Source organism: Camelus bactrianus, chromosome 16 (assembly GCF_048773025.1).
Source record: "Camelus bactrianus isolate YW-2024 breed Bactrian camel chromosome 16, ASM4877302v1, whole genome shotgun sequence".
Lineage (NCBI taxonomy): Eukaryota > Metazoa > Chordata > Mammalia > Artiodactyla > Camelidae > Camelus > Camelus bactrianus.
The window spans coordinates 48454531-48480945 of NC_133554.1; the positions used below are offsets into that span (position 1 = coordinate 48454531).

A 26415-nucleotide genomic window follows, 5' to 3' on the forward strand; every position below is an offset into this window, starting at 1 on the left:
GCAGCAGCCGGGGTAACTTCTGCAGAGAAACTTGCAGTGACCACTGACCCAACCCCAGTTCGGAGATGCTGAAAACTGAAAAGGCCACCATCATCATCAATGTGCAGGGAGCTTGTGCGTACGATGCGAAGGCTGCACTGTCTACACTCCAGGGCGTAGCTTTCAATTCGGGTTTTCATGATTAGAAGGTAACTTTTGTACGTACTGAATATGATCCACTCTCAAGGTGGAGTTTCTCCCTCTTTCACTTGGATCAGGACAGTCAGACCAGCATCAGACACACCACACTGCCAGGTCTGGCTAGCACAGTTCCAACAGAGCCGAAGTCTTCACGGCGTATGGCAAATACAAACACGAAAACCCAGTGAAACATTACCTGCCCGGCCAGCATTTCATATAACAGGACGCCATAGGCCCACCAGTCCACGGATTTCCCATATGGCTGATAAGCAATTATCTGTGTGAAAACAAACACACCAATTATACATTTAGTGGCCAATCAAAAAGCTTGTGTTGGAACAGGTAAGTCAAGCATGCAGGCATTTACACACTCAGTTCATGCACACGAGGTGATGCTGTAACACGGGTCCTTGAGTTTTGAAGAGGGCCCTTCCAATCAGACGCACGGAGAACTACCCACCCTGTGATTCACTGCTTGAAACCTGCTTTGGGACCCCTCTTCTGAATCCACCTGGAGATGCCACAGCACTGTTGGAAGGTAGACTGAATTATCTTCCTGGGTGAAAAATATTTAGGCACTGAGGTGGATTTAATTCTTGGAAAAGCCAGAGGTCATTCAGCGCAAAGGTCTGATTAAATAAGACGATCAAACTGTGTTATAGAGTTTTGCTGGAAGTAATAAACGTGATGATGATGATGATAACCAAGAGGAGGAGGAGGAGGAATGACTAAAGGAAAAATTCTAGTTTCCTCATGTCACACAACAGGTACGAAAACATCTGTGGAAGGACTGAAGTTTCAAAATGTTTTAAAAAGAGACATAAAACATAATAATCAAATGGAATATCTGGACCTTGTCTGAATCTTGATTCAAACCAATCAACTGTAAAAAGACATAGTGAAAATTAAAATGCGGTCTTAATTTTTGATTTTTTTTTTTTTATTGAAGTATAGTTGGTTCACAATGTTGTGTTAATTTCTGGTCCACAGCATAGTGATTCAGTTATACATACACACATATTCCTTTTCATAATTCTTTTTCATTATAGGCTGTTACAAGGTATGGAGTATAGTTCCCTGTGCTCTACAGCAGGGCCTTGTTGTTTATCTAGTTTATATGTAGTAGTGTGTATCTGTAAATTCCGAACTCCCAGTTTATCCCTCCACCCTCCCCTTTCCCACCCTGGTAACCATAAGTTTGTTTTCTATGTCTGTGAGTCTGTTTCTGTTTTATAAATAAGTTCATTTGTGTCCTTTTATTAGATTCCATATATAAGTGACACCATATGGTATTTTTCTTTCTCTTTCTGGCTTATTTCACTTTGGTCTTAACACTTGATGAGACTGAGGGATTATTGCTAATATAGTTACATGGGATAAACGATACGGTGATTGGTTCCAAAGTGTCCTTTTCAGTTAGAGATGAAGTACTCACGGGTTAAATGACAGGATATCTTAGATTTGTTTTAAATGCATCAGGAAAATGGGTGGGGGAGGTCGAGATGAAATAAGTTGGCAAAGTGCAGGCAGCCGGTCAAGCTGGGTGATGGGTCCATGCGGACCTTCCTCTGTGTTCCCTCTTCTACCTCTGTGACCATCAGAAGTACCAGCGTGATTCTATAACCTCTCCTTGTGGAAGACGGTGATACTGACTTGGGTTTCTAAGTGCGGCGTGGTTTATTTCCACACTGGCTTTGCTGGCACACAATTTCCAGACCTGTGGATCGTGCCCCAGGATTCATGGGAAGGACATACTGACAGGTGCTCAGCGCAACCATTCTGCCATCTTGCATACAAACTGGACTTTGGAAACTTCTGGGGTATTTTTTTAAATGGCTCACTATGTCTAATTAAATGTCCTGGGACATAAGCTAACTTCCCGCATGTCTGCCCATCTCCATTCCTTTAACGTATCACTGTCATCTCTCCCGATGGCACGGGAAGTACACGTTCCCCGGACTTGCCTCTGTGCGGGCGGGAACAAGGGGTACACGTTTGAATTTGGAAGCTTGACAGCTCGTTTCCTTGACAAGAAAAGGATAGCCAGAGGAACCTACAAAGAGGCCTTAATTTCTTTTGAAAACTACATTTGTTCTTTTCTTAACACTTGGAAAGTACACACAAGAAAAGCCCCAGAAGCCTTACCAAAACGAGGCTCTAATTTATTCCCTAATGACACAAAATGATGGAAGGCATTCCAGTTCCCAGACAAGACATCACTGCCTCAAAGCCTACCTGGGCCAAGTAGAAGAACAACAGAAATTCTCTTTGGGAGAGTAAAGGTGCGCTTGCCAAGCACCTACGATATATCAGACACTCTACACACATTAGGTGTAATCCAATGAGGCAGAAATCATTATTATTCTCATTTTACAGGCGGCAGAACTGAGGTGGAAGAGGCTTAAGGAACTTGCCCGAAGCCAATCAAATAATAAGTCGTGCTCTGAATATTGACATATTTGTTTTAAAAATACAATGTATGGCTTTCAAATACATGGAATTACTCACCTTGGGATTAACAAAACATAAATCAAAGGGCTCTGAGGGTTCGTTTCATGAGATGTGAAATCATTTCAGTTGGTTGTAACTCGTATTTCAAAAGCACTTGAATAAAACTTGTTCTCGTAACTATATTAAAACCAGTCCCTGCCATCTGTTTTCATTAATCAGTGTTTTAGTTTTTCTTAATTTTTTAAAAAAATTGAAGAGCAGGTGATTTACAATATTACGTCAGTATCAGGTGTACAGCAAAGTGATTCGATTATACATACATATATGTATATATTTATATTTTTCTGATTCTTTTGCATTATAGTTTATTACAAGATATTAAATATAGTTCCCTATGCTATACAGTAAAACCTTGTTGCTTATCTATTTTAGTTAGTTTGCTTTTGCTGAGGCACCATTTCTACACACATTTGTCTTACTGACCAGACCCCTCTCTGCTCTGGTAGTGGAAGGTCCCCCGCTGAGTTTGGAGAGCTGTCAGAAGTCAAGGGTGTGGAAACCATGTTTCCGGTCAGAATGATTCACAAATCCTAAGAGTCATGGCCACCTGAAGTGTTTGTTTGTTTTGACTCTGTCAGCCTTGGTCCAACTTGCTTCTCATGTTCCATTTCCACAGTATTCCACTCTCCTGACTGGTGCTGATCACACCTGCTCCTTCCCCTCCCAGGCTTACAAAAGCAAAAGGCCAAGGGCCAGTGGCCCGTGTTCCTTGGTGACGGTGTTGGTCAACCCCTATAGCCCACCAGCTCAGCCCCTGCACCAAGACTACAAAGTCCCTCTGAACATTGCGGTGCCTTCACCTGTTAATAATGGGATGAGATCTAGAATTGGGCCAGAGCACTTCCTCCTGGGGAAGTTCACAGTCTATCACCCCTGCCTTGTGCACTCAATGAAAGGAGAAAATTCAGAGACCTAAGGTACAGGGGATAGGGTGCAACCTCACCGCTGCAAATAATTCATGTTTAGAACAAAGCATACTTCCCCTCAATGACCTGCTACTATTAATAAATACCTCCAAATTACCCAAAACCTCACTGCAAAAGGGGAATAGTGTTAGAGAGCCCCACCGAAGAGAAATATTTCAATGCACCTGATTTAGGATGTTGGTTACATTGTGTCTTGTCAGCTGTCTAGACCTGCAGCATCCAATTCAGTAGCTACTAAAACCACAAGCAGCTATGAGCCTTGGAAAGGTGGCTAGTGCAAATGGAGATGTGCTTTGGGTGTAAAATACACATCTGAGTCTGAAAACTTAGTATCAAAAAATGCAGAATAACTCACTGATAATTTTGCATTTTGGATATACTGGGTTAAATGAAATATATTAAAATTAATTGTACCTGTTTCTTTTTTAACTTAAAAAATGTGGCTGTTTAAATGCAGTTTTGGCTTTGAATTTTAAAATTTCTGTTGGACAGTGCTGGTCTAGATGGTCTGAGTTCCACTGGCCCCTACAACACACTCTAGTTCCCCGGCTCTTGTTGGCCTAGGGAGGCAGCTTTGGGCTGAAGACCGGGCTCAGGGACCACAGAATGGATGGGGAGGCTCTCCTGTGCCTGTTCCCAATGGGGACAGGAGCAGGTGTCTCTGGCACTTGGAAACTTGCAGCCACGCCTGGAAGATGCCTGATGTCCTGCAGCCCCAGGCAAGGGGCGCCATGGCAATCTGGTTCCCACTGCAGAGAAACTCACAGAAGGAGAGCCAGGCTTGGCAAGGAGGGCTCGAGCTGGCAGACCTCCCTGTGGCACATGGAAGGCTGAACTTTCGCTTCAGAGACAGACCCCCAGTGGGGCCACTGTCATTCAGTTTCACTGCTGTTTGTCATTATGATCATTATTATTATACTTCCAGGAGCCAACTGCCCTGGGGGGATGTCAGGATGTTACAAATGGCTGCCTGTCTTGTAAAAGTGAGATACGAATGAGCTTTCTTCCAGCCCGGGCACAGAACCAGGGATGAAGAGGGCGGGGGGCAGCTTCTGGTCTCTTATGAGGCCAAAGGCCTACAGCAGCTGGAAGGATGTCGCTCCAGGGCCACCCACCTTTCCACTTTCTGCCAGGGGTACACACTCCGAGGCCTCCCGAAGCAGACGGGGCTTCAGCAGCTTTTCTGAAGAACTTGGGGGCAGCGTGGTAAGGCCTGAGATGCCCCTGGAAATCGTAACTCTGACTGTAACCAACGTCACCATCATGATTTTCACGAAGTGCCAGGCTCTTTTGCTCCGTTAGCTCACGTAGCTGCCACGAGACCCCAGCGGGGTGGGAGCATTCCACTTCAAAGTTGAGGAAACGGGGTACAGAGAGGTTACGTAGTTTGCCCTAAGGCTACGCAGCTAGTAAGTGGCAGAGCCGGGATGGAACCCTGGTCATCTGGCTTTGGCATCCACAACTTGGACCATTTTTCTAAACTGAAGGTTCATCGGCTCTTGCTGTGGTTCCCTGGACAGCTACGGTGGGAACTGGGTGGGAACTGGCCCAGCTGAAGTGACTCGTGCCAAAGAGGGGTTCAAATGCTTAACTGGGTCAAAACAGCCAAGATGCCCACTTCAATCAGGAAGCCTGGCTTTGAAGGCTTTGTCATAAAGGACCCCGTGAGTCTAACGTGTGCGAGGAGGCCCGCGCTCCCACGCTGGGCTGCGCGTACCAGGCTCTGCTCTTCCCTTTCACACTGTATTTACTCACTGAGCGCCCCAACCCCGAGCCCCCTCTAAAATAAACGGTCTGACTGCAGAAGGCCCTTTGCAGGCTGCATTACAAAATAACACCAGCTTTTACGCATAAAACCTGTTCAAGGCCTCTTACTGTCTCAGGGAAACAAAGACTATTTCTTCCTTTCATCAAAAAAAAAAAAATTTTAATGGAAAAATTATGGTTGTTTTGAAAAACATCCCAAGGCGAGAACATGGGAGACTAGAGGCATTCTTCATGTTCCTGGTGGAGACACGGACATGTCAAAACAGCACCATTTAGGAAGAAAGATGATAAGCCTGAGTGTTTTCTGGGTGTTCTGTTCTGACAGTTTGGGGACCCGGAGTTCATTAACCGTCTCCTCCACTCCCTGCTCCGGGCCCACAACCCCAGGGCCACATAGATCCTGGAACCTAACTGAAGAGAAAGAGACAAAGATGGATAAATACACTAAAATATGATCTTACATATCAAGGATCTTAGAAATATCAGCAGTAATTGAAATCTTTGGACAAAATGCATAATACAAGCATTAAAATAAAACCAGAAACTGCCACCAGATGGGAATGGAAAGTCTGGACTCCAAACTGTATATTTTCTATTTTGACAAAAATCGTGGCTCTGTCTCGGATGGAGCGAACAGAAGATGACTTTGCCAAAGGTAATGAAAGCACTTTAAGATTTATTCATAGCAACCACCCCTTGTGCCTTCATGGTTGCTCACTTTAGACCCCGAGGATGGAAGGCAAACAGCAGGATGGTGTAAGTGTAGGCTGCTCCCCTCAAAGGTGACAAGAGGATCAAACGGTACAAAGACGGTTTATAATTATTGACACAGGTTTTAAATAGCAATTAACACAAAAGAGAAAAATAAAAGGAAGGAAGAAAGGAAAAACAGAAAGCTGAAGGGAGGAGAGAATGGGAGAAGCAGAGCTCAAAGCCTGGTGGTTACAGACCATGTTCCCAGTTCTACCCCAGACCTTCGTGTGGCAGGGAAAGACCACACAGGCTGTATTTTGTTTGTTTGTTTGTTTGTTTAATTAATAGATAGTTTTAAAGAGAAGTTTCAGGTTCACGGCAAAATTGAGTGCAAGCTACAGAGTTCCCATACACCCCTTCCTCCCTCTCCACCCCCACCAAGTACAACACACCGCGGTGGTACCTTAGTTACAAACGATGAACGTGCACTGACACATTGTTATCACGCAGAGTCCAGAGTTCACATGAGGGTTCACTCTTGGCGTTCTACGGGTTTTTGAAAATGTATCGCGATATGTGCCTGATGCCGTACCATTAATATACATAGTAGTTTCATTACGCTCTGCCTTCTTGTCCCTCCTTCCTCCAATCCATGGCGATTACTGATTTTTTTTTTTTTTTAGTCTTCCTAGTTTTGCCTTTTCCAGAATGTTCACAGTTGGACTCATACCATCTCTCCAGGTTGTACTTCTTTGCCTTAGTAATCTGTACTGAGGTTTCCTCCACGTCTTTTCATGGCTTGAGAGTTCATCGCTTTCTAGTGCTGATTAATATTCCACTGTTTAGTTGTATCTCAGTTTCTCTGTCCACTCACCTACTGAAGGACATCTTGGTGGCTGCCGAGTTTTGGCAATCGTGATTAAGCTGCTACGGACATCCGTGTGCAGGTTTTTGTGTGGACGTAAGGTTTCAATTCATTTGGCATTTGGGTAAATACTTAGGAGCACAAACACTGGATCGTATGGTAAAGACTATGTGTAGCTTTGTAAAAAAACTGTCAAATTGTCTTCCATGGTGGCTGAAGGAGCCACAAGTAAAATTCTGAATAAACTGCCGGCCTTCTGATCAGGCAGAAAGATGGCCCCTGCACCTGGTGTTTCCCTGATTCTGGAATGTGCACCAGCCAAGTTGCGGAATGTGACTGTCCCTGATCCTCAGATGAGGCATTAATCACACTGACTTACTGGGTGAGAAAGCATTTCTATTTCAAGTCCTTGTGCAAAAGCTCTAATCTCTTACTTGGGTTAATCTCTCTCCAGCTCCTCTGCAACATTTGCTCGTCGCGGAAGAAGTCAGGAAGGTGACAATGAAACGACCGGGGCTGGGAAAACACCATCCCAATAGACAGGTTACCCCACTGCCTGACTAACGTCTATAGTTTCTCTTTACATTAAAAAAAAATGAAATAACTCTTTAGATAATTTCGTCCCAACCTGATATGTTTCAATAACCTCCTTAATAGCGAGACACACAGAGGATGTGATGTTAACAGGTACAGAGGTCAAGCTGAATCCCACCCAAGCTGCACCATGCTGGGCACCCCTCCTCTCTACCCCGGGGGGCGGGTGAGCTCACGCCCAGTGACCACAGCAGGAACGTGGCAGGGCCAGGATTCAGTGGCGCCCACTCTGTGAGCCAGAGCCGGGAACGGGACATCTGAGGAATTGCCTCTGACCTCAGAGACCTTTATTCACTCCTCCTTCCTGTTCTGCTTGATAAGAGCGATGCTGCTGCTGACTGAAAATGTACAAAAAGTGCATCTTGGTTTGCAACAGAATTCACGTGGTCCAAAGCCAGGACACCATACCGGTCTCGGGGGGTCGGGGGAGGACGCTGGGGCAAGAGGAACAGACGCCGACATGCCACTTGTCTAAATACGCTTGTTACAAACCGAGCTACCAACTATTAAACGTTACGTATTTTTTCCGACCACCCTGACAAGCCTACCCTCCCCCAGCAGCCTGCTCGGGCCGCCGTAACAGCGCACCACAGAGTGGCTTCAACAGCAGACATTTGTTTCTCACAGTTCTGGAGACTCAAAGTCTGGGATCAAGATGCTGGCAGGCTGGTTTCTGGTGAGGCCTCTCCCCCTGGTTGCAGGTAGCAGCCTTCTCACTGTGTCCTCACCAGGCCTTTCCTCTGTGAGGCCCCCTCCTGGTGCCTCTTCATCTTCATTGCAAGGACATTGGTCCTGTGTGATTGAGCCCCGCCCTAACGACCTCACTTAGCCTTAATCACCTCCTTGGAAGCCCTATCTCTCTACATAGTTGCACTGGGGTTACCTTCAACATACAAATTTAGGGAAACATAATTCTGTCTATAATCCTTTCCAAAAGCCGGGAATTCACGGACCCCTGAGATTCCAGTATGTGGAGCCCTGGCCCTCTCTCCTTCTCTTCCCAATCCCTCTTCACATCTCCGAGCCTTCTGGAGCCCAGCCTGGGTGTCCAGGCTCCGTCCCACTGTACTTTGCCAACGGCCATCCGCCGAATTCGCCATCAGACACAGGCGTGCACACACCTCTTCTACATGGAAGAGGCCCAGGTAGGTCCTGGAAGGGAACTCTCAGGCCCCGGGTGGGCACGTCCCTCTGGCCCTCCAGCTCCCAACCCTGTAAGGAGAGCTATGGCTGAGGAGGGCCAGGGGAAGCCCTCTAAAGTTGGGGGCGGCAAACTTCAGCCTGCAGGCCAAATCCAGCCTGACTCCTGTTTTGTACAGCCTAGGAGCTAAACATGGTTTTAAAATTTTCAAACGCAAAAGGAAAAAAATGTAAAAAAGACTGTCAGCTTTTTGAGCCTTTTGGCAGGAACAGTTGCTCAAATTGGCAACATCTAAAATTTAGATTAAGGCAAAGCCTAAAATGTGTACTCTCTAGCCCTTAGCAGAAAAGGTTTGCTGATTCCCGCTCTAAAACACAGTCGGTCCTGTGCATCGTCGGGGATCGGAAACCAAGGAGCGGGTCTGGGTGGGGGCGGCTCACCTGCACCCGCGGAGCGTGGCTTTCTCCGCGGAGCGGCTGAGCTGACACCTGCAGCGCCTTCCTCTGGGGACCACAGATACTGCAGGGAAAGGCTGATCAGCCCTGGGTTCAAAGCCCAGGTGTGCCTTGAATTTGAGCCATGGGAAAAATGAACGACTCTCTGCACCTTGGGTTCCTTATCTGGAAAATGGGGCTTGATGACACCAATTTTGCAGAACCGACTGAAGGATTAAACAAAGTCAGTGAGGTGCCCTGCACGCAGCAGGCATCCATGAAGGGGCAGCTAATCCACAAGGAGCTGGCCATCCACGGAGGAAGGACTGGGAGGGGGCGGAATGGGCTGGAATTGCCTCATGGACCACAATATCACAGAAGGTACCAAATGCTCCAGAGAACAGGGCTAAACTCATTAAACTCTGAGGCTATAGGAGAATGATGAGACAGCGAAAGAGCTGCGGGCAGACAATAAAACATATGAGATAATATAACCAACATAATTTCAAGAAGAGATCTGAGAAGAGATATATAATTTAAGGAAGACCCACCCCGCAACCCCACTGCTGCCAAATGCCCGGCCTTGGCTCTTTAAATATTTCTTGGAGGGAAAGTGGCTGCTTCATTTTCTCTCGCAATGCTGGACTCACTGGACCGTGACCTTACACAGAGCGAAACTGGCCTTTGATAGAAAGAAAGCCGCCTTTCGGTTTATCATTCTCTTTCTTTAATCAAGTGTGTTCTCTGCTCCCGCCCGCGCTGGGTGGGTGTGGGGTCTGTGGGGGCTCGGAAGCCGATCTCAGAGGAGCCACCGCTGGCCCTGATTGGCTTCTCTCTCCCTTTCTCTCCATCTCATTTCCCCCCTTTCTTTTCAGTTTGGCAAGTGCTAATTTACTGCCTGACTGCCAGGCTGTGTGCACCAAATGAGTTCTTTTCTCATTTAACTTTCAGATCCTCTTTTATTCTCTACCCACCTCTACAACCCTTTCCCAAAAGGTCAGGAAGTCTCCGGGGATGTCAATATTTTGGCACTTTGGGCTGTCTTGGGGTTCCGAGCTGATCTCCCATCAACCTTCAGACGCCCAGGGCCCACAGCACATGGCTTTCTCCAGTGGGTGAGGGCAGGCGCAGAGCCATTCTCTGCACTCCATCCCCTGCCATCAGCCTCTCCCCAGCAGTGGCCGGGGGATCGCCCATCCAATTCCTGCCTTCAGAGTCCCTGACCCTTCAATGCCACAGCCTTCAGCTCGGTTCCGCTGTAACATCTCCTCTGCCACCGTCACACCCAGGAAGGCAGTGTGCAGTACGCGTTCATCCCAGGTACAGCCTGTGCCAGACCCTGGGGTAGGGGCCCATCAGTGAACAAAAGACAAAGATTCTGCCACGTGGGAGGGACAGATAAGAAAGAAGTAAATACTTGAGTACATGACGTGAGCCACGGAAGGAGGCCCGGGACAGGGGGTCAGGAGTGCTGGGGTGGGGGCTGAGGTTTGCAGTTTTAAATAGGGCTGCCAAGAAAGGTGACCTCCCTGAGGTGACATCTGAGCTAAGGCTTCAAGGAGGTGGAGGAGGGAGCACGCTGACACCCAGGGGAGGACATCCCATGTTGAGGGGATGAGAAGAGCAAAGGCCCCGAGGATGGAGCGAGTGTGGCAAGTTTCAGCGGGCAGTGGGAGGGGTGCGGAGTGGCGGGTAGAGAAGCCAGGGCAGCTGGTCTCGGGAGATGGGGGTGGGGGAGGTGAGGTCAGGGGAGGAGAGGAGGCCAGACCCCAAAGGGTCTCAGGCCACTGGGAAGACCTCAGCTTCTCCAGGATGCCTCATTCAGAAATAAACCCCCTCCCCAGCCCCAATGCCAATGCCCTACCCTCTCTCACCCTCATCCACCCCCACCCCCAGACAAAATATATCACCTCTTTAGGACTTCAGTCCTCCCATTCTGATGGACACCCGGCCCCCTTCCCGCCTCACCCACGAGTCCCGCTACCTGGTCAGTCACGTCCAGGAGACTCTCTGAGGCGTCTAGCCTCACCCGGAGAGGCCACAGCCCTGAGCAACCCCTGTTCTCCTTGCTCCAGCATCTTAGCCCCAGGTCCGCACCCCGCATCTCACTCTCTGAAGATGCAGGCCAGCCAGTAAGGATGACTGCAGCTCTCCTGCCACCCTGACCTCCCTGGCCCCCTGCACCTGAGGAGGAAGGGTCTCCCTGCTTCCATCCCTTCCTGGCATGCAGTATACTCATTCATTCATTCATTCATTCATTTTCTCTCTGAGCATTTTCCCTTCAGCCTAGAAATATTGTCAGGTTTCTGCAGCTTAAATTCAGCTTCCCTCCTCTTGCCCTCTCTGAGTGACTGCTCACATCCCCCCTCCCATTGACCACAGAAGCCCTCAGCCTGGCTGCTGAAGCTTGCACTTAACTCCGTGCTGTCTGGCTTCTGCTCCGTGGTTACTGACACTGCTCTCAGGGACCACTGGCGCCTTGTGGTCAGATCCACTCCCTCACCTCCTTGTACTCCGCAGCCCCGCCACCTTCAAAGTCATGAACACTTACCTTCCTGGGTATCCAAGACTCTACAGCTCCCTGAACGGAGCTCTCCTCCCTCTCTGGACATCCCTTGGTCTTCTCTTTTTCCTCCCATCCTTAATATGTGACTCCCCCTCACAGGTGACCCATGACCCTTTCCAGGAAAGAGGTCACAGCTGACGGCCCACTGGCTGAATCTCATCTGCCTGCATTTCTCTCAATATATACTAGAGCCAACTTTGAACAATTAGGCACATTTTACATAAAAACGCAGACTTCTGGCTGCTGTCAAGGGCAACACTAGGCTGGCATTCCCACAGGGCTGGGAGGAGAGACCAGGACCCCCTGGGAGAGGTTCCCAGTTCTCTGGACTCATCCAGCCCCCAACACCGGACGACGAGTTTGCACATCTGTTTATGGCCAGCTGGCAGCGGGGGCGGCAAGCTCGCCTGAAAACTTCTCCCCCTGTGATTTTAGCCCTGGTGGAGTGCCATCTGTCACCGCCAAGGGGAATACTGTCTCATCCCCCTCTCTAAACTCATGTCTCTCCTGGGCCGCCATGGCCCACTTCTAACTGCCTCCAGCCCCAGCCCCTCCCCTTAGGCCCCCCTTTCCTGCCGAGCATGCCTGGACACTTGGTAGGCACTTGGTGGACGCCTGACTGACTGATGTCACCTGAGGGAGAGGGGCTTAAGAGTTGCTGGCTCGCCCTGGCTTCTGAGTGATCTGGCCAGTAATAGCAGCTAAAAATCCAATCCTCACTCACTGCATCAGAGATGAAAGGATCTGATCGTGACTCAGACCCCTGATTCCAGTTCAGATGCATGCATGTCCATTTTCTCCTAGAAGACGTTAAAGAAAAAATGGTCTATAACATCTCAGTGCTCATTTTTAACTGCTCCTTCACTCAAGGAGTTTTCTCATATCTCTGGAGATGATGCAATATGTGGAAAGAATACATAAAGTCTGTGGTCAGGATGTCTCGGGTCCAAATTCCACCTCTGCCTCTTACCAGCTGCGGGGTGTAGAGCAAATCTTGTAACCTCTGCTCGTGTATAGAGTGTGACAGAAGACGAGTTCAGAGGGCTTGGTACAGAGTAGACAGTCCCTACGTGATGGGTGACACCCTCCACCTGTGGTCTAATGTGACCCCTGCCGGAATCAGGCTGCCAGCGAGGATTCTACACCGTCCACTTTCAAAGAGCATCACTCCCGCTGCGGCAGGAGGGCTGGCAGAGGGCAAACACTTTCGCTGCTGCTCCCCCCTCTCCCAGGCAACAGTGGGCAACGCTTATATTCAGAGTCTGCTTCTTGGCTGCCGGGAGATACTTGACTGGTGATTGGATCTCGCCCGCCCAAAATAACTGACTTTCAGGTGGGGGATTAAATCCAGATGAAGCTTTTGTTCGGCTTTCTCAAGGACTCTCACTGACCTCGAACGATTCTTTCTATGTCAAAGCAAAAAGTCCCCTTCATGTCAGCTTCAGGAATTAGTTTCTGATTAGAGCCCCTTTCGTGGGCGTCCACCTCAACTCCAAACTCGCGTGTTAGTGACAAGTTCCGCCTTGGCTCATCTTCACCGGTTAAGGAGAGGCTGCAGCATTAATCCATTTCAAGGTTTTTGAACAAACAGCCATAAAGATTCAAGCTTCCACTCTGCCTATTAAGGAAAATGCCATCTGAGAGAATTATTTTGCCTTGGCCTGACAGGAAGATTTACACAGACGATAGGATTATTTCAACCTCTGAGCAAATTCAGAAACTCTGAACCTGGGTGGTCTTTCTCTGCATCGCAATTATTCCTCTGGTGAAATCTGCCACATTCCTGGACCTTAAGAAGAAAATGCTTGCAAAACGCGAGACAATCTAAGTTATTATCGAAGTTATTATCGATTGAGTTCCCAAAGGAGTGTAGCCGATTTTTCAACGAAAGTCAACTGGGATCTAAATATAGATTTTGGTTTTGGTTCCTGTTTGTGTCGCCTCTTCTAAACTGCAAGCACTTCCAGGGCAAGGCTCCGGTGTGATCTGTTTCCATACCCCACGCAGAGCCACGCTTGGCACAGCAAGTGTGCAGAATGCTCTCTGAATGCGTGAGTTGCTAAGAGCTTGCGCAGTTTAGTGTAGCGGGCAGTGCAAAGGTCTGGAGACAGCCTGAGCCTGGGGTTGAAGCCCAGTTCTGGCATTTTTCAGTTACGTGGCCTTAGACCATTACTCACTGCCTCAGGCACGTCATCTGAAACGCGAGCCCGATGTCACGTTCCTCTATGGGGTTTGTTACAAGGATTAACAGAAGAAAGTCCACAGGTGCCTGGCACGTAGCGGATACCCGATACGTGGAGGGCATGCCCTGTATTACTGCTTGCACAGAGGATATAAGGAGAGGGATGAAGGCTTGCGGAAACTGAGGGGAGTCAGAACCAAAACATGTTATCCCGTATGTATTAAGAGGCCCAGAGCTGATTTTCCACAAATCCCTCTCTGACGGCCTGTTCCCTGAATCCCCTTTTCTGATTGCGTGTTTCCAGCATCCCTCCCTTTGACAGACATTCGCAGGATCCTTCTCTCTGATGGTCTTCCTAACATCCCTCTTTCTGAAGGATGTTCCCAGAATTCCACTGACTATGTGTTCCCAGCATCCCTTCCACTGAAAGTGTTCCCAGCATCCCTCTCTCTGACAGGTGTTCCCAGCATCCTTCTCTCTGACAGGTGTTCCCAGCATCCCTCTCTCTGACTATGTGTTCCCAGTATCCTCCTCTCTGACAAGTGTTCCCAGCCTCCCTCCGACAGCAGGTCCTCAGGCTCCTGATGTGACATGGCCAGCCCCATACAGGTGCAATCTTCTAAATAACAATCAACTTCTCAGTTCCAAGCGTCTTTTGCAGGCCAACCTAGCCTCTGCTGTCCCCAAACAAAATGACCAGGAAGAGAGCAATGGCCAGAATCTTCTAGGAGAGGCTTCTAGAAGGCTGCAAGAGGTTCCCAATCCAATGTGGCAAGTGAGTCACGTGAACTATAACAGCGGCAGGACCAACCTGCCTTTCGACAGACAATACTCCAAGTTACAGCCAAACGCCATATGAGGTAGACACTATTATGGCCATTTTACAGGCGGAGGAAGCGAAGGCACAGGATTTAAGCAGCGTGACCAAGTGGTAGGAGCGGTGCTCAGCAATCACGACTGCAGTTCTGGAAAGTGCCCAGCGGTGGGGGGGGGGGGGGAGAACAATCTCAAAAGATTACATACCGTATGACTCAGTCATAGATCACTCTTGAAATGACAGCATTTTAGAATGGAAAACAGACCAGTGGCTGCCAGGTGTCAGGGATGGGGGGCAGGAGGGAGGCGGGGGTGGCTGTAAAAGTGCAGCAGGAGGGGTTGCTGCAGGGATGGAGCCGTACTGCCTCTCGACTTGGCGGGGGAGATGTGAACCTACACGTGTGGTCAAGTTGCACAGAACGAAAGAAACATACACACAAATGAGTTTAAGTTAAGAAGAAAAAAGGCCCAGAGTTACCAAGACATGTTAGAAGCATGTTCAGGTGTACTTGGTGGAGGAAAGGGGGGAGGTTATCACGTACTGTAGTTAGAGAGAAGGCCGCCGTGAGTGTGGCAGGCTGAATAATGCCCCCTCCGCCAAAGACAGGCACATCCGAACCCCCAGAATCTGTAAAAGGAACTCTTCAGACGTGGTTCAGTTAAAGACCTTGAGATGGGGAGATAGGTCTCGATTATCTGGGTGAATCCCATGTAGTCACAACCCTCCTTATGAGCAGGAGGCTGGAGGGTAAGGGTTAGAAAAGGCAGGGAGAGAGATTATAAGATGCTATGCTTCTGGCACAGAAGACAGAAGACGGCACCATGAGTCAGGGTCTGTAGACAATCCCCAGAGGCTGGAAAAGGCAGAGATTCTCCCCAGAGCTGCTGAAGGGAGTGCAGCCCTCTGCCAACATTGACATTAACCCTAGGAGACTGATTTTGGATTTCTGACTTCAGAACCATAAGATAATAAATTTGTATTGTTTTAAGCCACTAGGTTTACGGTTGTTAGGGCAGCAATACGAAATTAATAGTGAGGAGCCTTGAAAAAAAGAAACGGCAGCAAACTTCAGTTATTTGTAAAATTTCACTTACGTGAAATGCTGTCATCTCTGGGGATATCAGATGGCTGCGGTGTTACTGAACATGGGACACTATGTGTTTGATCAGCAGAGACCTGGTCTTAATGGAGATGAAGTTCAAAGCCACTTTATTCCTAAAACTGCTGCCATTCCCTGCCAGCGAGCTTCTACAGCATCTGGTGGGTGTTCAACAAAGCTGGTACAGCTTATAATCACAGCCTGTTTAATACCTGTCAGCCCGTAGAAGGCTTCACAATACATACTGCACCCAGAGATTGTATTTTGTACTGTAGCATCTCTCTAGCCTTCATGTTTGAAAAATATGACTATTTAATCTCATGTTATGCCAGGAGATACTAATGTGTGAGTTCTCAGGGGGCAAAACCCCCAATAGATTATGTATCCAAGATAACATGTCATCTTTGACCATGTAATTCAGAATTAAAGTTTCTAAGTAAGCGTTCTAAGCCTCTGTTTCCACACTTTCTAAGAATATAATAAGCCAAAAAAAGCCCTTAACAAAGGAATGAAAATTAGCTTCGCTTTTGGAATACTGCTTATGACTGAGGGTTTAGCAGGTACAAAACACTGTATTATGCACGTGAGTCCTCACAGCAACTCTACAAGGAGGAGAGTATTGTCCCTGACTTGCCACTGTAGAAACGGAAGTTCAGAGAGGTTAAGTAACTTGCCTGAGTTCCCACAGCCTGTAAATAATACAGTCAGGATTGAAGCCGACCTTTGTCTGATTTCCAAGCTCATGTCTTTTGGACTATTGCTACTACCTCAGAGATACATGCATGAGGCAGTAGGTTGAATAAATCATGTAAAGCCACCCACAGCCAAGAGGAGAGCTCTGCAAATAGCTCAAGGTTGGTCTAACTTGGAGTCCATCACCCTCCGCCACGATGGAACTCAGTGGGGAAGAGACGCTATTATCCGCAGGGCTGTGTGCGGACAGAAAGTTGGCTACACGGTGACCCAGGGTTATAACCCACCCAATCACTGGCATGCAGGGAGCTCCGTGAAATAGGCAGAAAATTGCTCAATACGTGTTATAAGAAAGACGAAGCAGCATGGTTGCTCCTGTAAACTCACAAATCCTGGAGCCACTCTGCTTAGAGCCACACGGACATGCTCTTCCTAGCTTAGACACCACGATCAACTCCTGTGTGCTGCTTAGATCACTGACCACTCTGATTGCAGAGAAAACAAACTTAGGTGACCAAGGGGGAAATGGGGGGATAAATTAGGAGTTTGGGATGAGCAGATACGTACTACTATATATAAAACAGATAAACCAAAGGATAGCACAGGGAACTCTATTCAGTATCTCGCAATAACCTGAAATGGAAAAGAATCTGTGAAAGAATCTACATAGATGCATGTATGTATGTCTGAATCACTTTGCTGTACACCTGAAACTTATACAACATTGCAAAGCAGCTAAACACCAATAAAAATAAACAATAACAGAACAAACAAAATCACTTTGATTTTGCTAAAAAGCCATCATTGGAACCACCTTCTGACCCACTGTTTCCACGCAGAGTACCCTCACAAGCAAGACCCCTGCTTCCCCGCCCCACAGTGGTCCTGAAATTGGTTTGCCCATGTAAGACATACAGTTGCTCTAGCAACAACCTTGCACACACGTAACAAAAATGAAAGTTGCATGGAATAAGAGACATCCTTACTACACGCAAGGAGCTCTCATGCTTTCTTTTCCTATATCTGCTCCACACACATCAACGGAGTGACTCACGGATGACCCTATATCCCACAAGAGAGTAGTGTCTGTAGTTTGAAAGCACTGAAACAAAGGAGAATCGGGGTCCTACCTCTGGGGCGATATAATCTGGAGTCCCACAGAAGGTCCTGGTCGTGACCCCATCCATCATGTGTTCCTTGCACATCCCAAAATCAGCAATCTTGATGTGTCCTTCCGAGTCCAGCATGACGTTATCTAACTTCAGGTCCCTGCACGAGAGCGGGAGCGCGTCAGTGTCCTTCCCACAACAGGACATGGTTTGCTCTGCAGCCGGCGAGGTGGAGGCGCATCTGAGCGGCTGCCGTCTCAGTGGCACATTAGCTACAGGTCCCAGGAGCGTGGGGACTGGGAATTAGTATTTACTTCTTTTTCAATCTCTAGAGCCTAACTTGTGCTTAGCATACAGTAGGTACTTAAAAAATGCAGACTGAATGAATGACTAAATGACCGAACTGGTGATTCCCAGCCTGGGCTGGGCAGGTGAATCACTAGAGATTCCAATTTAGAGGGTCTGAGGAGATCCCAGTCGTTCAGTTTATCAGGATCCCAGACACAGAGAGGCTCAGACACACAACCAGGTTTGCAAAATCCCGGGCTTAGAACATCCTTATTGGGTCATATGTGTTCTTTCCATCCTGCCCGGTGCTGTATGGCCTTTTAATTACTTCTCAGTTACCACTGAAGACATTCTCCCTTCACTGGTGCCAGACTTTCACTGTAACTCACGACTGGAGGAATTTAATTCAGTCATTTCCTCTTGCCTCTCCCCTGCTCCCCGTGTTCTTCTGCTGAGCATCTACAACAGAAATTCAGTTTTCCATTGGTCCCTGACCTCCGTGCCAAATAAAAGGCAGAGGAACACGCTGGCGGGGGAGAGAGAAGCATGTTTTCTTGGGGAAAGCAGAAACAAGATATAAAATCTTTTGAGGTCCAGAAATCACAAGGTGGTTCGGATTTGCCTGGAGGCTGCAGAGAATGGTGGGTCCCAGCAGGTCTCTGTGGCTTCGGGGGTTATCAATTCCGTGTTTTAAGTCCTCATCACAGAACCACAAGCCCACAGAGGTCCAGAGGTCCAGCACAACTCTCAACCGTGCTGCGGGCAGCCGAGCTTTGATACGCACCTGTAAATGATTCCTCTCTTGTGAAGAAAGAACAGCCCGATGGAAATCTCTGCTGCGTAGAATCTGCAAGAGAAAATGCTTGTCAGGTCTCTGGCTTGCTTCCTCCGGACTCCGGGACACTTTTTACCCTCAAGATCAGGCGCTGAAAATGTACAGGAATGGAAGAGCCAGGACTGTCAGAGAACGCACCGCCCTACACACGTCTTCCAACTCTGCCATTTTGTGACTCCAACTTCCCCAAGGAATGATACAGCTAATCAAACCAATGAAGCAGCATTACTACCTGTCCGCAAACAAGTGCTTCTTGTCTGGGGGTGGGTGGGCAGGTAATTCACTGCCTAAGAGAAATTTTGAATACGATCTTTTAAAGGGTGGCTGTCTGCTAGGAGATTCTGTCAGGACTACGGTAGATTGGAGCAGATTTCCACTTTCCTATTCATGGACAGAACACATTAGTGTTTGAAAATACAGTTATGCCCTGGCAGACAAAGGATGGGGTGTGATGAACTCTGCAGCTAGTTTATTCATCCAGCTAGTGCTGGGAGAAGCGGGACACACACCGTGATTCCTACCTGAGTGCACCCTTTGAAATAATTCATAATAAAAAAGCAGTTACTTACTGCCGTCACTTCCAAATTGCTAATAGGTTAATATCTGAAGTTCTAAACAAATGTTGAAGGATGTTTTAAAATGTGCATAGTGTTTAGGAGCCTTTGAAGTTGAGAAGCCACAGAAGGTACCTGTGCAAACATCACACCCAGGAGCCTTAAACACGTGTGTTTACAGCAGCAGAGAAAGAACCCATAATGCTAAGGACTGAACTCTTAATGGGGTGGGGGCGGGGGCTCTGAGGACTGACAGGAGAGGGAGGGGGTGGAGGGGGGAGAAAAGAGGTGACTGTCGCATGATTTTTCATGCTTTTCTATATTTTTAAAATAAAAAGCTTTCTGGCAACACAAATACGATGAAATAGTTCTAAATGAGACGCCTGTCTGCTATGTCGCAATGGAAGGTGGCTGTTCTGCTATTTGCTCTTGACAGCTCTGTGTTGTCAAGTTTCTTTTACAATCCGAGCCTTTTCATGCTTTGTAACTAACAACATGAGAGAGGGGAAAAGGGCAGGCATTTCGGAAAATTGAGGAATAAAAATAAAAACGGAATTCCCCTCCCCTCCTTCACGTGCTTTAAACTTGCCCAGCAAGAATTCCCTATTCTGCTTCAGTGAGTCTTCCCGGGGCAGATGATCCCACACACGCCAAAAGTGCTTCAGATTTATCTTTTAGACTGGACATGGGCCAGAATCCGATTAACATTTGCTAACTTGATTAATCAGGGTACACGCCCACTATGCATCCTCATTGAGGGGAATAAAAGGAATAAAACAGCTGTTTGTTTAGATTTACTTCTGTTGAGTTTCCCGTGACTTCCTGGCCCCTGAAAAATGGGATGATTTTTCAGGTATCGAAGTCCCTCCTCTGGACAGATGACTCTCCGTCTCTCTCCTGTGCTGCTGACTCCTGCATCCCAGCATCCAAGATGTGTCTCACTGAGACCTTCCCAACTGAGCTTGTGATTTTGCCTCCAAACCACCTCCACCTTGATGGCTGCCCCCTCCCAAACCTGAAAATGGGCATCACCTAAAGAGGTTCCTTTCTCCTTACCTCCAGTTACCAACTTCTGGTTTTCTTCCTCAAGAATGTTTCTCCAAGACACTTGCTACTCTTTGGCTCCAAGATCAAGCCTTGATCACAGCTCCATTCTTTCTCCTCTACACAGACTTTCAATAACCCCCTTGCACCAGCCCCCATCCTCCCTCCCACCCTCTGTCTCCTCTTGGCCAGAGGGCTCTGTGAAAACTTAACCTGACGCTGCCAGCTCCACTGAAGCCCCTTCCAGCCTCTCCGGTTCCGCATCCAGGCCCTCCACAAGGCTCGTCACCCAGAGCCCCTTTAGTTGTTCAGTGAGTGAATGACTCAATGGGGATGGAATCGGGCAGCAAGGGGATATAGACACCTGCATCTCCAATTTACTGGAAGCAGAATAAACCTCTTCTCAGGAAACGCTGAGATGGACCCTGTCAATCAACCTGCCCCCACCCCTGCCACCAGGAGGTGACAGTGCTTCATCCCAAACTGGACAGAACCCCCTCTTCCAGGCTTCCCCCAGCAGAAGTATCAGGTTGGGAGTCCTGCGTTGTCTAAACTAAGCGACTTAAAAAATTACTCACACTGCTTGTGGTTCCTTAAACTTTCCCACTTGCTGGATGTGGTACATGAGGTCCCCGCCGTTGACATACTCCATGACGAAGTACAGCCGGTCCTGAAGGCCAAGGGGAGACACGTGAGTCAGGCTCCTCCAGCCGCAGGGCTGGGCTTTGCCTTCTTGTTAGTAAGGTGCCGGCCGCTCCGGCAGGTCTGCTCGGTGTGGCCCTCCACAACCCCCCACCCCAATAAAGAACAAGCAGTAAGCCCTATTGCACGAGGGCCTTGGGAAGCCTGAGATTACAGCTCTCTGCCAACGTGTCTGCCCCTCTGGTTATGTATGCTGCCTATTACAGGAACGGCCTCCAGCGTTCTTCCCTTTTCTCCTATTCACAGGACACATTTCTAGGTCAGGGACGGAGTGAAGAATCCACAAGGGCCAATTATTTCATATTAACTAGCGTGTCTGATCCGCAGTGTCTCAGAGCAATGTAGTAGTAATGTATAGTAATAGGTTTGCCTGGATGCTTCTGAGAACAAATCTCATGAGTTAGCTTGGGCTTATAAACGACTGATACTCAGTATTTACCGAGGGGGATGGGACTATACCTGGAGAGGTTGATCCAATGTTCTTCTGCATCCATATTATGCCCAAATATTGCTTCTGATTCTCTCTGTTGCTGATACGCTAAATGTTGGCCCCATGAAGAGCCGACATCACAGAATGAGAAAAATCTGCACATTCATGAGGACACTATGCTGGGACAGATGGGGAGACTGAGGGGGTTTAACAGGGAAATGACTAACAGCACAGCAAAAGGTAAAAGCTGACCTCTGCTCTCTTCCAGAAAACATCACCATTTCACAGAGGTTATTAAACATTAAAGTAGTGCACAGGGAGAGAAAAAAAAATGATGGAGCTGGAGCTAACAGCCAGGAAACAGCTCTGGAAGCTTCAGTCTCTCACTTTCCTGTTAGGAACTTCAATTTTAATTTTATTCTCTGCTTTGTAGCTTTCCAGAGCTTAATCAGGGTAACCAGGGTTACCGGATCTGGGCTGGGATTTTTTTCCCCTCTTCTTTGCATATTGCTCTCCTCTCCGAGATGCTACTTGGGAGCTGCTGGGAGCTGCGAGCTGACGGGCCGCCAGCGCCAGGCTGACACGCAGTGGCGGCGCCTGGCTCTGCAGCCCCGCCGCCCACCCTGAGACTCCACATTGCCGCCCTGCCATTTGGAGATTCTAAAGTTCCAAAGCATTGAGGGGCGCCTCTGGAGAGATTTTAAAGGGAGACGTAAAAATAGAAAGTCAATCTCTGGCCAACGAAAGTTGAAAGCAATGATGATCGTAACAATGACAGCTACTGATGACTGAGTCCTTAAAAAGGGCAGCCCGCTGAGGAGGGGAACGCCTGTCTCTGGGAACGTCTCCCTCTGGTCTAAGTGTTTAGATTTCTTGTAGGTTACCTGCACGCACCACGCCAGGACCCTGGCCCTGGCCTTGGTCCCATAATCGGCTGATTAACGCTTTGCACATTTTTTTCTCCCCTATTTAGCTGAACTAGATGACAAGGCTCAGTAAACTTTTTCTGCAAAGGGCCAGACAGTAAATATTTGAGGGCTTCATGTGTGTATCTTGCAACCACTCAAGTCTGCCTCTGCAGCCTGAAAACAGCGGATGCCAGGTCAGTGAAGGAGCAGGGCTGCGCCCCAGGAAAACTACTGATGGACCCTGAAATCAGAATTTCATCTAATTTTCACGTCACAAATAGCATTCTTTTTTTTTTTAACCTTTCTTGGAGCTCATAGACCATATAAAACAGGGAAGACTGCCAACCCTTGCTGTGTGCAATGAACAAGAACATACTCTTTAATGACATAGAGTCCCCCACCCAGTGCGGTGGACCAACGGTCTTAAAAAGCCAGGACCGTGAGTTATGGTTTAGTATCTCTAAGTCTTAAAAACGGGTTATGTCTTTTCAACCTTCCTCATGGGAGGAAGTTGGACTCAGACCCTGAGGACGCTTTGGTTAGGGGCAGCTTCGAGGGCACGCTGAGTGCTGGGGCACAGATATGCACCCCCAGGTTCCTCACCACTGTCTGGAAGCAGGAGTGTAGCTGCGTCAGGAACGGGGGCTTGTCAAGCAGGGCCAGAACTCGCTTCTCCACCATGGTGCACTCCACGTCGTCATCCTGAATCACCACGTCCTTCTTCAGGATTTTGATGGCGTACAGTTCTTCTGTCCCCTTCCTGTCCGCCAGCATCACCTGAGAACACATGAAGGGCAACCTGAAAACTCGGCACAGTCATCTGGGACTGGGGATGGGAAGGAGAACCAGGTCACATGACAGTTCAGATTCGTAAATGTGTGATGTGAGAATATCAATAAAGTTCCGCTTCATGTGCCGATCTTGAAATACTGCACATCACTGCCAACAAAATCCCACCCGCCTCGCTGTGTAATTTCTACGCTCTCAAGATGTGGACACTGTAGGCTGTTGCCACACGATGGCGCTATTGTGGCTGCTGAAAGGAATATGCAACGTTATCTGGATTAGTCTTGAATTATGCACATACTTCAGGAGCATCCTCTGAGCAAAAACGTGACTGACCTATATAAGCTGGTTCACAAGTTAGGAACCAAATCAAAAAAAAAAAAGGCAGGATCAGAATCAGTTCCTGGATCTATCATGAGATGTGGGACCAGAGAAGCCAACGTCGACATACAGGCTGATCGCTGTAGAAACCCACTTTGGTCTCTATTTTATTAATTTTTTTTGGAGGGGAGGGGGGATTAGGTTTTTATTTATTTATTTTAATGGTGGTACTGGGGATTGAACCCAGGACCTTGTGCATGCTAAGCACACACTCTACCACTGAGCTATACCCTCCCCCATCAGTATCTCTTAATTACTGCAATCACTTACTACAAGTGAATATATAAGTTTTAGTTGCGAAAATTATTCATTGAACTAACATTCTGGAGCACCCGCAATGTTCTGAACCCTGAAATGGGGACACACAGTGAGCCTTCTGTAACTTTTTTGGATACAGTTGTTTTTAATGACAGGAGGTAGGAAACAACTGAGATATTTGTACAGGGTGCAGGAACACCCAAAGGGCTGCTCTGGAACCCTCAGGAAGAGCAGGAATGATCCCAACATTGTCTGCAAAAGCCAGGCCACTTACCTTCCCAAAACTGCCCTTCCCCAGCACCATGAGGAAATTGAAGTCTGTGAGTTTCACTCTGTCAAGGTTGTTGGAAGGCGGTCGCCTGTCTTCAGAAGGACTGATGACTTTGTTACCAGCAGGGCCAAGCTTGGCTTTCTAAACAAAAAGCATACAAGTGAAAACAATCAGCCATTTCTCCCCAGGTAAAAAGTGACAGAAAACGTGACTCAGCTCGATGCCGCCTGGAAGGCGCGAGGTGGAATGCGGTGAGAAAAGGAATCTGAGGGTGATGAAATCTCTATTCACACTCACCCTAAGGGCAACATTAGCAAAGTTGCAAAAAATTGCCCTTACCTCTCACCAGACCCCTCTTTTTATAATGTGACCAAGAATCAAGTCATGGGACTCTGCCAAGGGCAGGCTGACTCTCATCCTGGGATGTAAAAGTTAACTTCTTGGGGGAAATGGGGCTTTGCAACAGTTAACGTGATACAAGAAATAAACCGTGTACTGATGCTCTTCTTGTTTGTAGATTTTCCAATTGAAGATTAATTCACATAAAGGACACTTGTACCCATGCAAACAGGGAGAGGAGTGTCCTCTGGAGAGGCACCGCTTAAGTGTCGCCCAGAGAGACAGGCTGTGGGAAGAATGTATTGCTACTTTAAGAGGCACAGTAAGAAAAACAGACTTTTTTTTTTTTGTCAAGAGTTGAACTCATGACAGAATCTGAAAATGAATACATGATTGTATATCCATGACTGGGACATTGTGCTGTACACCAGAAATGGACACATTGTAACTCACTGTACTTTAACTAAAAAAAAAAAGGCACAAAGAGATTAATTAACTTTATTTGATCAGGACCTTCATAACAATGTCTGAAAAAGACTCAGATGTAATGGACCCGTTGCTTGGAGGTGCTGGAAACAGCTGAGGAGCATTTCCACCCGCGTGAAGCTGCAATTTGGGCCGCCACCATACACTGGCTTCCCTCCATGGTGCCGTGGTCCTGCTCATGTGGCATTGCCAAGCTGTCCCTGTGCCTTCCTCCTCTGACACTTCAAATCCACAGTGTGGGAGGGAACCTGGACGTTTGGACTTTCTCATGTAATCAGTACTCCTTCTCTCAAGCCATCACTGGTCAGGCTGGGGCAGCCACAGGGAAGCGCAGAGAGGTAGGTCGGCCACACAGTGACCCTCCCCAGAGGCCACGCCCGCCTGGCTAGTCCAGCCGGCAAGCCGAAACCAGGCCCTGGGAAGAGCTTCTCTGCAGGGACACTCCTCTGATGTGAGGACCTGCCGGCCCCAGACCCGGCTGGGATCTCTGACTTCAGAGCAGCACTGACCCTCTACACTGACCATTTCTTCCTCTGAGCTTTTTGATGGACTGTTTGGCAACTGGCCTCCCAGCAGGACAAACAGACCTGCCCTTCCCGGCTCGCATGCCGTTGACAGAACTCCGGTCGTCATGAATGTAATTCAGACTTCATCAGGAGTGCAAACAATAATCGATGTACGTCCAGGGATAAAGCTGAGGCTGAGAGCCTGAGGACAGAGCTTTCAGCAAACCCACGGAGGCATCAGAATGAGTGCGCTGACATCCTTCACTTACAGCAACGCACACACAACCTGGCCCAGCCAGATGCCCTGCCAGGGGCAGGGAGCAAACGGGAATCCCAACCACAGAGACTGAAAAGCTGGATGTCTCCTGAAGCTTGAGATTCAGGGGAGCGAGGACATCATGTGGGGCTGCAGATGTGAGGGTATCAGCCCTCTGGTAATCCTTGCTGATAACGATGAAGCTCAAATCTTGAGTTCGATCTCTCTCGTCCCGAACAGCCACATAAATAAAGCTGATGAAGGGTCAGCTCTGAGCAGCAGCTGATGGGACAGAGATGCGAGGACTGCAGAGATGCCACCCTCCCGAGAAGCCCCCCTGCACCCGCCACAGGTGGGATGCCCTCTCAGCCTTGATGACGTTTGTTTTCTTCTTTAGAGAGCGGCGGCCCAGAGCTCGAGGCTTGAATCTCAACCTCATCACCCTGTGTGTGTGGCCGTGGACAAGCCCCTTAACCACGCCAAGCCTCTGGTCCACAATCTGCAAGATGAGATGATTCTGCCGGCCTCTCCACCGGGCTCTCGGGAGGAGCAGATGCGAGAATGTCTGCCACAGTAACTGGTACCCAGCAAGGGCTCAGTGCCTGGCACCTCATTTTTCTTCCTATTCACCCCCACTTTCTCAGGAGGGCCTAGTGGAGGCAGCCCTGGCACAGAGTCTTTGCTCAGCCCACAACTATGCCTGGACTCACGGGTCCTCATGTGGGAGTTTAGAATATGGTATCGTTTATTATACAAATATCTGTGCGTCCATCACACCCCAGACATGGGGCCAG

At 48.2% G+C, this 26415-nt stretch overlaps 1 protein-coding gene across 3 annotated transcripts in view; it reads right to left on the reverse strand.

The window, feature by feature from the left end:
- PRKCA (protein kinase C alpha) overlaps positions 1-26415 on the reverse strand; it is a 361417-nt gene that overhangs the window by 25402 nt on the left and 309600 nt on the right. For all 3 annotated transcript variants that reach the window (XM_074343523.1, XM_074343521.1, XM_074343522.1), the window contains exons 9-14: positions 24038-24175; positions 22942-23115; positions 20877-20968; positions 18650-18712; positions 17599-17737; positions 377-457 (exon numbers count right to left, since the gene is read on the reverse strand). In XM_074343523.1, coding sequence (XP_074199624.1) covers positions 377-457; positions 17599-17737; positions 18650-18712; positions 20877-20968; positions 22942-23115; positions 24038-24175 — 687 coding nt within the window. The remainder of the gene's footprint in view (positions 1-376; positions 458-17598; positions 17738-18649; positions 18713-20876; positions 20969-22941; positions 23116-24037; positions 24176-26415) is intronic.